General features: G+C 53.0%; 1 protein-coding gene across 9 annotated transcripts in view; it reads right to left on the bottom strand.

Annotated features, from left to right (window-relative positions):
• The window catches only part of EBF1 (early B-cell factor 1), a 268,731-nt gene that overhangs the window by 256,302 nt on the left and 275 nt on the right, over positions 1 to 12,154 (bottom strand). For 8 of the 9 annotated variants that reach the window (XM_021410323.1, XM_021410324.1, XM_021410320.1 and 5 more), the window contains exons 2-5: positions 8,547 to 8,710; positions 7,128 to 7,284; positions 6,805 to 6,868; positions 6,504 to 6,559 (exon numbers count right to left, since the gene is read on the bottom strand). In XM_021410323.1, the coding sequence (XP_021265998.1) occupies positions 6,504 to 6,559; positions 6,805 to 6,868; positions 7,128 to 7,284; positions 8,547 to 8,680 (411 nt within the window). In that variant the 5' untranslated portion in view covers positions 8,681 to 8,710. Of the gene's footprint in view, positions 1 to 6,503; positions 6,560 to 6,804; positions 6,869 to 7,127; positions 7,285 to 7,547; positions 7,832 to 8,546; positions 8,711 to 12,154 lie in introns of those variants that run through there. The other variant, XM_021410329.1, reaches the window with a different exon arrangement.

Genomic DNA, 12,154 nt, shown 5'->3' with positions numbered 1-12,154 from the left:
TTGTCTGTTGTGTTTAACATCAGTGATCCCTTCTTTGCGTGCATGACATTCTTCTGCCTTCGTCTGCGTTAAGGATTTGCTTTTCACTTTGTTTGCATTTGACTACTAATATTGCACCCATGCACATTGTGGTTTCTCACCGCTAAGTGCGGGTCCTTCTGTGCATCCTATTCCTCCAGGAATTTCTAGGAAATATGAGGAAGCAAGAGGAACTGCCGAGCTCGTTTCTCACCCCTAACTCCTATTCCTATTTCCCAATTTATTTGTGCAAACGAGTGTGCAAAGCACCAATTGCTCACCTCCACGAACAACCGCCTGGGAGCATTATAGACCCTCTACCAACTTTCAGACGGCGCTGATCTAAAACACTAAATCTACAATTAGTTGCAAAAAGGAAACAGGAACTGCTAAAGTTTCACATCTTTATAGCGACCAGAAGTATTTTTACAGGAAGGGTCTGCAACGTTACCGTAGTGAAAATATTTAACTTTAAGATTGGAAGAGATACTCTTTTCACAAAACTATCTGAACATTTCTTTTAATTAAAGTTCAGGCTGCGGCACAGGGCAACAGTGTGAGGAGCCCACATCACCCGAACGTCATCGCAGTTTTGTCAAATAGGGATCACATTAATGAGAGATAAAGTGAAAGTTACAGTGGATAAACTTAGACCACAGCGGGGCTAAAAATAAGCCTGCAAATACACATCGGAGTTGCACAACAAAACATTAGCAAAGGAAATGAAAATTATAGACTTTGTTTTTCTTTCTTATTTACTCCTTGTAGTTTTGACTCGGTGCATCTCATGTTTCAAAACAGGTTTTCTCCTCCTGAAGAACTTACATATTTCCACACAAAACTCAGCTTACGTTTATAAGCCATTTCTCTTGGAAGTAACTTTTCTACAAGAAGTGCCCATGAGTAACGATGGCTCGTGCACAAACCCATCTCAAAATCATCTCTGAAAAACTGACATCAAAATACGAAGCTCCCTTTCTTCTATTTAAATAAAGCCTCATAGAAAGTTAAACGCAATTCACTACTTGCCAGCACATAAAAATGACTCCACTGAGCACAGCCCGCTTGTTTCTAGCCTACAAGTGCATCCAACAATTTGGAAAACTTTTCAGTGAGAGTTCATAAAAAAAATACGATAAAGTAAAAGGGTGGGGAGCAATATAAAAGCCAAGACTACCGTTCTGATTTAAGCCTTTTTCAGGAGGAAAGACGGCAGAATAAAGCAGTAAAACAGCTGACGGAGAAGTTGGAAAAATACACATGCAGATCTAGTCCTCAGCTCTTCCTGACTAAATCCAGACTGACGCTGGTACAGCTGAGGGCAGAACAGCCGCGCAGTGCCAGGCGGGCAGTGCTGCTCTGAGCGGGGTGAGAAAGTCCTGAAGGACTGAGATCATGGCCATAATATCCCTCAGTGGTGCCACAGCCCTGATTTTTAAGAGCCAGAGAATGAGAGAAATCGACAGCATGCGTCTAAACCCTCTCGCTTTCAATTCCCTCCTCTGTTTCTCAACGCAAACTCTATCATTTATTGAAATAAAGGAGAAAGAAAAGCTCATAAGGACGAGGATCTTTTCAAAAAACAGAACCCAAATGATCTGCAGTGACGTCTACACACATACACACACAGAGAAAATAAAATCCTGGCCCCACTGAATTCAATAGGAGTTCTGCAATTGACTTCAGATGGGGCAGCGCAGATTTGCTCGTATCCGCTATATGGCCACGCAGAAAGCGCTGTGAATTCAGCGCATTACATCTATTTGGCTTCCAGTGCTTAACCCCTAATTACCCAAGTGCTCCCTCCTCACCCGGGCAGGATTTCTGCTCACCCGCTGCAGACAGCAGCGCAGCGCTGGGTCCCCAGGAGAGGACGTTCAGCTCTCGCTGTGTCTCAGTGCACAATTCAGTGGCATCTCATTATTTTATCCCCCCCCGCCTTTGATACGCAGCCCGCTTATTGACGTATTCACACAAATTAAATAAATTTATCTCTCCTAATATGTTCATTTTTAATGGTTTTCAAACATTCACATGGAAACAGCTCTAGCGTAAATATCCCAGAACAAATGGCTGTATATTATACAGGAGGGAGCAGTTGGGCTGCCAGACTGGGAATGCACCAGGCCATCTGGCTCAGGCAGTCTCTCCAAAATCCTCAGCTTTGTTTTCACCCTCAGACTCCAAACAACACATTTTCCACTGTGATGAGTTTACATTTTCCCAAACACAGGTCCTGATCATGCATGCAAATTCCAAACTTCTCCGCTCCTCGTCGTACAAGAAAATTAAAATCACCTGCACTTCTGACATCTCACCAAAGGAACAAGAAAGCTGCTAAAATCTGGCGCAACGTAAACTTTCCCCATCACGGGGGTTAGGTTTTGTTTTATGTTTGTGTGAAATTTCTTCGAGTCTGGGGAGGCTCCTCCGAACTTATTGATAACGTTTTTTTTTCCCATGCACATCGCTGCCAGCGAAGGGCCGCGCTTTGTGCCGCATGCTATGTGCAGAGCAGAGCTCGCCAGCTCTCTGCACACAGCGCAGAGCATCACAGACATCAACAGAGAACCCGCCCGCATCCACAGTTACAGCACCGAGAAAAGGCAAAGCACAAACAGAGCTCAAGTCAGAAGGATTTTCCACCCAAAACTAGACAACAGCTATCTTGCAAAACTTATGCTTTCTGAGATGCCTGAGCCATAGTACCCTCCGATATATCTTATGAATGAGAATGGCTGAAGGAAAAACGCTTGGGTAAGAAGTATTCCAGATTTATTTCCTCCATCTTTCCTCATAGAGAAATATCTCAACTTTATGAAAACGCGGCTGACAAAGCCTCTCCTCTCTAAATACGTTGAAATCCTCAGACTTGCCTAAAAACTCTGGGTTTATTTGAGCAGACATATTTCACATTTTGCAGGCAATTTCAAAACACAGCATCGTAGTGCCAGACCTACTGCACCGGGAGCTGCTGCTGTACGGAGAGCGGCAGCTATAAAGTTTGGGATCCTATGGGGTTTTGAGCGCATTAGGAATGTGATCCCGACATAAAACGAGGTGCCAAGATAACATAAAAGAAAATGTAATTAAGACAGCATTGACACTGAAAAGAACTTCCCCACAACATTAACGATTTGTGCGCAGCGTTTACAATTTTAACGTGACGGGGATGCGCTTTAGGGCCACAGCGAGACCCCTCACCATCGCACTCCGCGCTCCTCCGGGGCCACCACCGAAGGCCAAGCACAGCACAGTGTACAGCACATTCTGAGCCCGGCCCGGCCTGAGCTTCCCGTTGCAAAGTCCCCCAAGGACCACCACAAGAGCTCGTGCTTGGAGGCCGCACGCACGCAGCTGAGACCTACACCCTGCGTCTGCCCTGGGATGGACTCGGTGACATCTGTGCTTCCTTCGGCCTCACCACCAGCACCCGGCCCCGCTCCCACAGTGCATTGCCACCCACAGACACCGAGCACAGCGCACACGGACGGCCCCTGCCACCCCACGCATGGCTCCTGGGCTGGGCCCTTAGCTGGACCATACAAACAGTGACAAAGCCTGACTAGTTCTGATCAAGAACTCTGTAGTTGCAGGAATACCCACAATTACACACAGCAACCAGGGCAGCCCTGCCTGGCTACGTAGTATATGCTGCTAATGGGACATTTAGGTTAAATCTAGGAGTAGCGACCCGACGTAGAGAAATCCAAGTCTGATTTGCAGAATGGATTTTATTTTATCTCACCTAACTTAATAACCCACAGCCGCGTAAAACCTTGCAATTCATAATCGTGAGACAAAGAGAATAGATTTAAATCTGATTTGGCCATATCTTAAAACATATATCTATTTAATATATAGATCCTTCCCCACACGACCTGGGGAACTGAACTCATTCAAGCTTTGCTTCTGTGGGATTTTTAATTTGCCACCAGAAACCTCAGAGTCGCTGTAATTTCAGTCTGGGAATTCACAATTATTGAGTGTGTGAATGTGTGCGTGTGAGCAGGGGAAGCTCCGTGCCAGCAGAAACATGTATGCTCCTGCAACAGTTTCATTTAAAAGTAATCATTTCATTATCCAATTTGTTCTGAGCGTCATGCATTAAAATACTACACCTTCAAGTAGGCTGACAATATATATTTAACTTTCATTAAAAATTAAAGAATTTTCAGACAGTCTTTGCAATATTTAATTACAGTTTGATGATTTGAAAGTTACTTGAGAATCTTCTATATAATTCACTGTCGTAAAATATAAATGATACATTCAACATTTGGGTGAGCTCTGTCATGTGTTGTACTTCACTGCCTAATAAGCATTCAGCAACTGAAGCAATCACAACTCTGACATGACTTCACTTAGGAAGAAAGGAAGGGAGGAAGGAAGGAAGGAAGGGGAAGAAAAAAAAAAGAAAGAAAATAAGAAAAAAAGGAAAAAAAATGAAAAAAGGGGAAAAAAAGAAAAAAAATAAGAGAAAGAAAGAAGTGGGGGGTTTTACACCCTGGCCCCTGACAACATACAGACGGGCACATGCCACAGCTTTGACATGACCGTGCCTTATTTCTCATAAGCAATTATAATCACATCTAGAGAACGTAATGAAACTAATACACAAGCAAACACGTTTGTTTAAAATCTCCCTTCGCCCTCTGCTTTCTCATCCATCCAAGTTCGGAGCTTTTGTTCTCAGACCCTCACTACCCAACTGCACTGAGCTTTCCCCAAAATCTGTCATTTGTCCCAACTCTGTCTCTGTGAGGCTTCCTGAAATCAGAAAGATTTTTTTTTCATCGTGAACGTGCTTTAAAGCTACATGGTATGTTTTACAAATAAACTGTATCACGGGGTTTCTTTTCCCCTTTCTTTCCAAGACCCTCTGATGACTCGATAATAATGAGAGACCAAGAGGTCAAACAGTGCCTTAGGATGAACTCATCATATGCAAGATGCCTTTGTTAAGAACATTATTTTGAATCCATTGCTCTACACGAGTTCGGGGATCTGTTTTCAGCAGGACTGTGAACAGAGGCTTTCACATTTCCGCAGTGGTAGGAAAGCTATTTAAAGATAATATTTATTGATGGGCTCTCTCGTACGCTCTGCACTGAAACACGACAGTTCTGAAAGGACTAAAAAGAGTTCACGTATCAGAAAGATTTTGTTACTTTTGACACAAACTAACCCATCTGTGCCTGAAAATCAAGGAATGGCAGCGAACACTTCCCAAGGTTTGTTATGAATAAGGGCATGTTGCTGCTGTTTTAATTCCTACAGGGAACGGGCTCTGTTTGGAAGTGTACGGTTTAACAGAGTTCAGATGCACAGAGGATTGTCTAGTAGAATTCTTCTAAGTTCTCTTTTTTTTTTTCCTCTCCCTATTGAAAGGCGGTCTTCAATAGCAGGAAAAGATGTTTTGGGACCATCAAAGAGAGTTTTCTAAAACAAACTCAGCCCTTGGAGCTTTATGTTTTGCTGTACAAAAAGAAACCCAAGCAGAAGCCAAGAGTTTTTTTCCCTAAAGACAACTGGGTTTGAGCATGCAGGGGCTGACTTTTCCTATCGGTGCAGGAAAAAAAAGAAAAAAAAATATCAACAAGAGCCTTAATGGTTTTCTTTTCTTAAATGAAATAAATTTTAAGAAATGCTTTTACAAGTAAGGCAGATTGAGGGGGAAAAAAAAAAGAAATCTAAAGGATAAAAGGGTTAAAAAACATGCCCACTATTTAGAAGAAACGTATTACAAGAGAAAAAGCTTCTGACAGGAGCAGAAGAGAAACTGGAGGAAGAGTTTGCAAAAAAAGAGAATCGATTTGTTCAGACGATCCCTTTGCACAAACGCACTTTTCATACTGAAAACTATTTTTTGCAGGTACACACGCACGTTACTGCTCTGTTTGAAAAGCTAAAGAGCAAGCCCACAATTAGGGTTAATCCATTTACAAGCTCTGCTGCCCTACAGCCCTCTCCGGAGCCGAGCACCGCGCTCGCCGCTCCCCGTGCAGCATTTCGGGGGGCTCTTCCCATCCGCCATGCAAATTCGCCACGATTTACTCTCGCTCCTCCTCGAAACCAACGACCCGGCGGCCGCGCAAATAAAGAAAGGACAAATAGAAGCCTCAGCGCCTGCCCAGCGGCTGTGCTCGCAGCGTTTGGTGGCTGGAGGGGGGGGGGCGGGAGGTTAAATCCTACAATTAAGCGGCTCAATAGCCCCCGGGTCGGGCTGGCTGGAAGTCGCCAGGATTTTTCCGGAGCGCTCCGGGCCGGCTCCGGGGGGCTCCTCGCAGCCCCGACGCCAGGGTCGGGCCCCGCAGCGCGGCCCTACGGCTCCCCCGGGTGCGGAGCGGAGAACGCGGTCGTCCCCTTCCCCCCCGGGAGGAGCCGCGAACCGGAGCCTGGTTTCACCGCCCCGCCGCGCCCCGACGGTCGCTCCCCCCCAACCCCCACCCCCCTTTTCCGCGGCCGCTCCCCGCAGCACCCACCTGCTTGGTCATGGAGTCGATGAGGCGAACGTAGAAATCCTGTTCCGTCCTGATCCCTGAAAAGAGGCAGAGCAGTGAGGAGCGGCGGGGCCGGCGGCCGAGCACCGGGGTTCTCGGACCCGACGGGGCTCTCCCGGCCGGAGCCGCCCGCCCCAACCGGGCTGTGCCCGGGGATGCGCGGAGCGGAGGGGATGGGAGCAGCGACTCCCCGGGCCCCGGGGGGCTTTCCAGCCGAGGAGCGGCCGGAGGGCAGCCGGTGGAGGAGGCGGCGGGGCTGACACCGGGTCCTCCCAGCCCTTACCATTGCTGTAGAGCAGCTGCAGGCGGTAGTGGATCCCGTTGTTGGTCTTTTCGCTGTTAGCTTCCTGAATTCAGAGAAGACGCGGGAAGACGGGAAGGAGAGAAAAAAAATAAACGTAAGGTATGGAGCTTCTCCATCACTCGGCCGGACGAGGCGGCTCGCAACCCCCGGGGGGGGACCAGAGGAGCCCCCCATCCCTGGCAAAGTGCCCGGAGATGGAGGGGGCTCCCGGGCAGAGCCGGTGCCGCGGCTCCGGGGGAACGGAGCGGGGAGGGCCGGGGAGCCGAGTTCGGGCCCCCGCCGGGCACCGCGCTGGTACTCACCTTCTCCTTCTCCACGAAGCCCACGAAGGCGGTGCGCTCGATCTCCACGGGCTGCCCCTGCCGGTCATACAGAGCCAGGACGAAGTGGAAAAAGTTGGACTTCCTCAGGTTGGAAGGAGGCTGCTTCTCGAAGTGAGCCCGGGCCAGACCCACTCCGCTGGGACCACAAAGACGCGGGTTAGCGGCAGCCCCGACGGCGCGGCCTCCCGCCCCGCAGCCCACTCCAGGGTCCGTCCCTGTCCCACACCGGGGCCACGCGGGACCCCTTTGGGCTCCCCGGGCACCGAGCATCCTCTCCCCGAGCCTCCCCGCGGCTCTTCCCTTTGGGCCGGGAAAAAGGCGCTGTCTCCCCCCGCGGAGAGCCGGGACCCGACCCCACCGTGCCCCGCAGCCCCCCCAGGACCCCGAAGCGGCACCCACCGGCCCTCTCCATGGGCAGCGCCCTCCCGCAGGCGGCCCTGCATGGCGGGCAGCGTTCAGCCCCGCCGGCGCGCTGCCCCGCGGAGCACCATGCTCTGCCACTTCTCAAAGTCGGCTCGAAGCTGTCACCGGAGCGCCCCGCGTGCGCCTTATCTTTCAGTTTCAGTCCTGCGAGCCCCTTCCTCCCCTCGGAGGAGCGCCGGGTAAACACCGCGAGGGCAGCCCGGGAGACCACGGGAAATATTTCAGGGCTGTCCCCGCAGAACTTTTCCCTTCCTTAGAGAGCTCCGAACGGAGGGGGGGGGGTGGGGGGGGCGAGGGGTGCGGGGCGAGGTGGGAGACACCGGGAGATGTCAACACGGAACTCGTGAGCCGCCGCCGGCTGCAGGGCTCGGGATGCGGAGCCGGCAGCTGATTTTTTTTTTTTTTTTTTTTTTTTTTTCCCCGGGGAAGAGGATGGGGAGAAGGAGGAATGAGAAAGAAAGCGGAGCTGGGTGCAGCCCCGCCACATCCAGCTCCCAGGTGAAGGGATTTCTTTTGGGGAAATCTAAGATAAGCGGCAGTGGTTTTACAGAGAGGCTTCGAATTAAATTTTTCCTCCGGAAAGCTCTGCACAGTCCTCGCTTATCGGGGCGGGAGGAGAGGAGCTGCTGATCCTGACGGGGATAAGGAAGAGAAGTAAAGAAATATATTTTGGAGAATCCGTGCACAAGTCGCAGCTTATCGGAGGAGGGAAGCGTCGATTGGAGATCTTAAGGCTAAAGCAGCACCAACATAGTTTTGAAAACTCCTTCCTCCGCGCGAACACGAGACTAAACCCGATCCGTTCCCACCTAGCAGAGCTCGCCTCTTCCTTTATTGTTCCTATGATGATTTTTTAATCAAAACTCCTTCCTACGGGACATGGGGGGATCAATATTTAACTGGCGACAGCTACGCGAAACTCACTGCTGGCCGCAGGGCTCCGGGGCGGCTTTGGGGCGGTGCGGAGCTGCCTACCTCTGCGCGGCCGTGCTGGCGTCCAGGACGCCCGCTCCCTGCATCCACGTCCGCACCGCGTTCATCCCCGCGCCGAGGGGCTCCTCCTTCATGCTGCTCCCGCTCCGCTGGATGCTTTCCTGGATCCCAAACATGAATCAGAAACAACAGCGCAAATCTTCCTTCTTTACGCAAAAAAAAAAAAAAAAAAAAAAAAAAAATAGTGATGAAATCGCTGTTAAATGTTTTCGGTGGTTTTGTTGTTGTTTTTTTTTATTATTGTTATTTTTATGCGTGCGTTTTCTTTTCTCTCTCGCTGGAATCAAAGCGAGGCGGAGAAAGCAAACGCAGGCACGCACGTTCAAAATAAAAAATAAGAAAAATAAAAAAATAATTAAAAAAAAAAAATCCAGAGGCGATCGGAGCGCGGCTGTGCGCTGCGTGTGCAGTTTGTTTGGGTGCGCGGAGGGGCTGCGGGGCGCCGGGGGCTGCCGGCAGCGCTCGCAGAAGCCGGAGGAGAACTCGGAGTCCCTTTTGTATGAAGACACCCCTCGGATGGCAGCAGGCGAGAGGAAAAAAAAAAAAAGAAAAAAAAGAAAAAAAAAAAAATCTCGGATGGCAGTTTAAGAAACAATAGGACGAACGGGAGCTGCGGCGGGCTCCGCTACATCAAGTGTCATTTTCCAGTGACAAGAGAGGCAAGTTTCCCCCCCCTCTTTTTTTCCCCTCTCTCTTTTCTTTCTTTTCTCCCTCTTTCTTCTCTCCCAGCCGAAGCGCTCTCTCCTCCCTCTTTCAGCCGAGCAGGAAGCGAGTTGCCGGAGCCGGGCGCACGCCGGGAAGGGAGCGGGAAGGACGGACGGACCGAGGGAGACCCCGGGGCTCCCGGTGCCCGCGCCCCCTCCCTCTCCCGCAGCGCCGGGCGGACTCGCCGTCTCTCCCTATGGGAGCCACTTTGACTGTCCCCGCCGCCGAACACGAGCCCCGCAGCCCCGGCGGGCGGGGGGCGGGGCCTCGTAAACCACGCCCCCCTCATTTGCATCGCGTCACCTCTTCCCCCTCCCTCCCTCCGCCGCCCCTCCGCCAATAGCGGCCCGCGCGGCGCGGCCGCGGGGGCGAGGCCACGCCCCCTCGTTAGCATGCCCCGCCTAGGAGCTCCGGCCGGCCCGGGGGAAAGTTGCCCCGAGCCCCCCCGGGCGTCATTGATCCCAACGCGATCGCGCCTTTGTTCATCAAGGCGGCGGCCGCCCGCCGGGATCACCGGGGAGTACGGCTGCCCCTCAAGGGCCCGTAGCGGAGGGACCCCCCCCCCCCGGCGGCCAGCTGCGCCCGCTGCCCCGCAGCCACTGAGCGGCTCAGCCCGGGTCCGCGTCACACCCCAAACCCCCACAGCGTCCCCCCCACCGCGCCCGGCCGCGTCCCGCCCCGTCCCGGACAGCGCTGCGGTGCTGCGCGGGAGAAGCGCACCGTTTCCGACCAGGACGGGGCGCGGAGAAACTCCGCTGTTGTCTTCACCCCTCACCCAGCGGGGGAAAACACTACAAATAATAATACTCGCAGACCCGGCCCTCTATTGGGGAAGCGCTGGGGCGGCCGCTCCGTGCCCGCCCCGACCTCCGCCCGCACTCCCTCCGGTGCCGGACCGCGGGCCGCCCCCCCGGGGGCTGTTACCGCACCGGGCACTGCCCGCGGCTGATGCCGCCCCAACCGCAGCCCCCGGCGGCATAACCCACAGCGGGGCAGCCCGGCGGGCTCCCCACCTTCTCCAGGGCAACGCCGGACCGCGGAACGGGCCGGGCTGGCGCTGAATTAATTGTCTTTGCTGCCCCCGCGCCCACTCCGAGCTCCCGCTGCTGCTGCCTGGGAGCAGAGGGGGCTGCAGGTGGGGTGGTGCTTCCCATCCCGTCCAGGCTGCACCCAGTGCCATCCAGAGCCTGGACAGGGGCCTCAGAGTTGACCCAGAGAACAGAGACTGGCTACAATACCCCTATACAGCTCCATAGGCACCCCCAGACACTCCAAGAACTCTATAGGAGCCTCTTCCAGCCACCTGTATACATCACTGTATGGGCAATGGCCGCTAAACCTCAGTTACAACACCCCAGCCCAGCAGCAGGCACACAGCCCCCTGCCAGCACCAAGAACCGCACCTGAGCCTCCGCTGCAGGGAGGTCCACACACAACTCGTCCCCATCTCCACTGCACCGTGTTCTCACGCATGAGCTGCTGCAGAAAGCAAGTTTCCGCCTTCCCTGCAGATGATATTTGAATTTTCATATAATCCTACTGTGTCACATCTCAGGGACACGTGGAGGAACACAGCCATAGTGCCACGCATGAATATTTACGCCATAGGTACAGCACAGGAGCAGTTTGGCTCCTGCCGCGTTTCGGCTTATTGGTCTTCTCCACGCTGCTGCTGCAGCGGTTGTATCATATCCAGCCTAAATGCCTCCATGGTGAGATACATTTTGCAATTAAAAGCTATTTGCACCTGCACTGATTGCTCCTTTCCCAGGGCAGGGAGCTGCCAAGGGAGGAATAACGCGTTTGAATCGATATCCTGAGCAGTTGGCACAAATCTGTTCAGGGGAACCGGGGACCATCTCTGTGCTTGTTCCTGGATGCTGAAGGAGCAGCAGCACAGCATGGGCTGAGGGCACCTCTACCGGGCAGGGACAGCACTGTGACAGCAACAGGGACAACTTCCCCCTACTTTCTTCCTTGCACACAAACACACTCGTGCACAGGTGATGTGCCAGCAGCTCCAGCCACGAGCCAGCAGAGCGAGGGCAACGCCACGCTGGGCTTGGGGCACCCTCAGAGCCCTCGACAGCGCTGCACGGAGCAAAGGGTTAAAGCCCGGCCCGACCCCCACAGGGGAGCGTGAATGGAAAGCAGAGCTGGAACCAGGGGAGGGTGAGAAAGTCAGGGATGGGCAAAAAAATAATGCGGGGAGGGCTGGCAGCGCGCACAGAGACTTCAGTGCCCCATCCACCCCACAGGGGCCAATCACTCCATGCCAGGGGAGCTTTTAGTTAAAAGAATTCCCATGTGGTTGGCTCTGACTTTCTCCAGGCCAGGTCTAGTTCCCGGCCTGAGCCCACCCACCCCGCTGCTGGCTGCCCTGCACCGGGACACAGCCGTGGCTGAAGCTGTGCTCTCAGCATACAAGCAGCAGCAGAACGCACGGACCCGTGGCTGCCGTCTGCCACCGGTGGGTATGGGCTTTGCTCCCAACATGAGCGAGAGCCACGTGGGGGTTTTATCCTCACAACTCAAACCCGTGTGTGATGCAACTTTGCTTCACAGGCAAGGACAGCTTAAAATCAGGGCCCAGAGGGGAGGCGGCCGCAGCATCCCTGGTTGGGTCAGATAAGGGGAGGGCATCCCAGCAAGGGATCGCAGAGAACAGGCACACGCACTGTGAGGCTGCAGGTCCCAGAGCCTCCTGCGAGGGGAAGGCCTCTCTTCCTCAACAACACTTCCAGGTGGGCCCAAGGCCCCTCTCACCCCAAGGTAGGTCCCAACACAGGGAACAAGGGGTAGGAAATGGGAATTGCTGAGAGAACAGCCCTCTGCTCCCTCCTCCCCACCCCTCACCACAGGACGAGGCACCACAAAGGGCCTGT

This window comes from Numida meleagris, chromosome 12, assembly GCF_002078875.1.
Source record: "Numida meleagris isolate 19003 breed g44 Domestic line chromosome 12, NumMel1.0, whole genome shotgun sequence".
NCBI lineage: Eukaryota > Metazoa > Chordata > Aves > Galliformes > Numididae > Numida > Numida meleagris.
The sequence above is the reverse complement of the archived record's forward strand: the minus strand, read 5'-3'. Positions and strand labels throughout refer to the sequence as shown.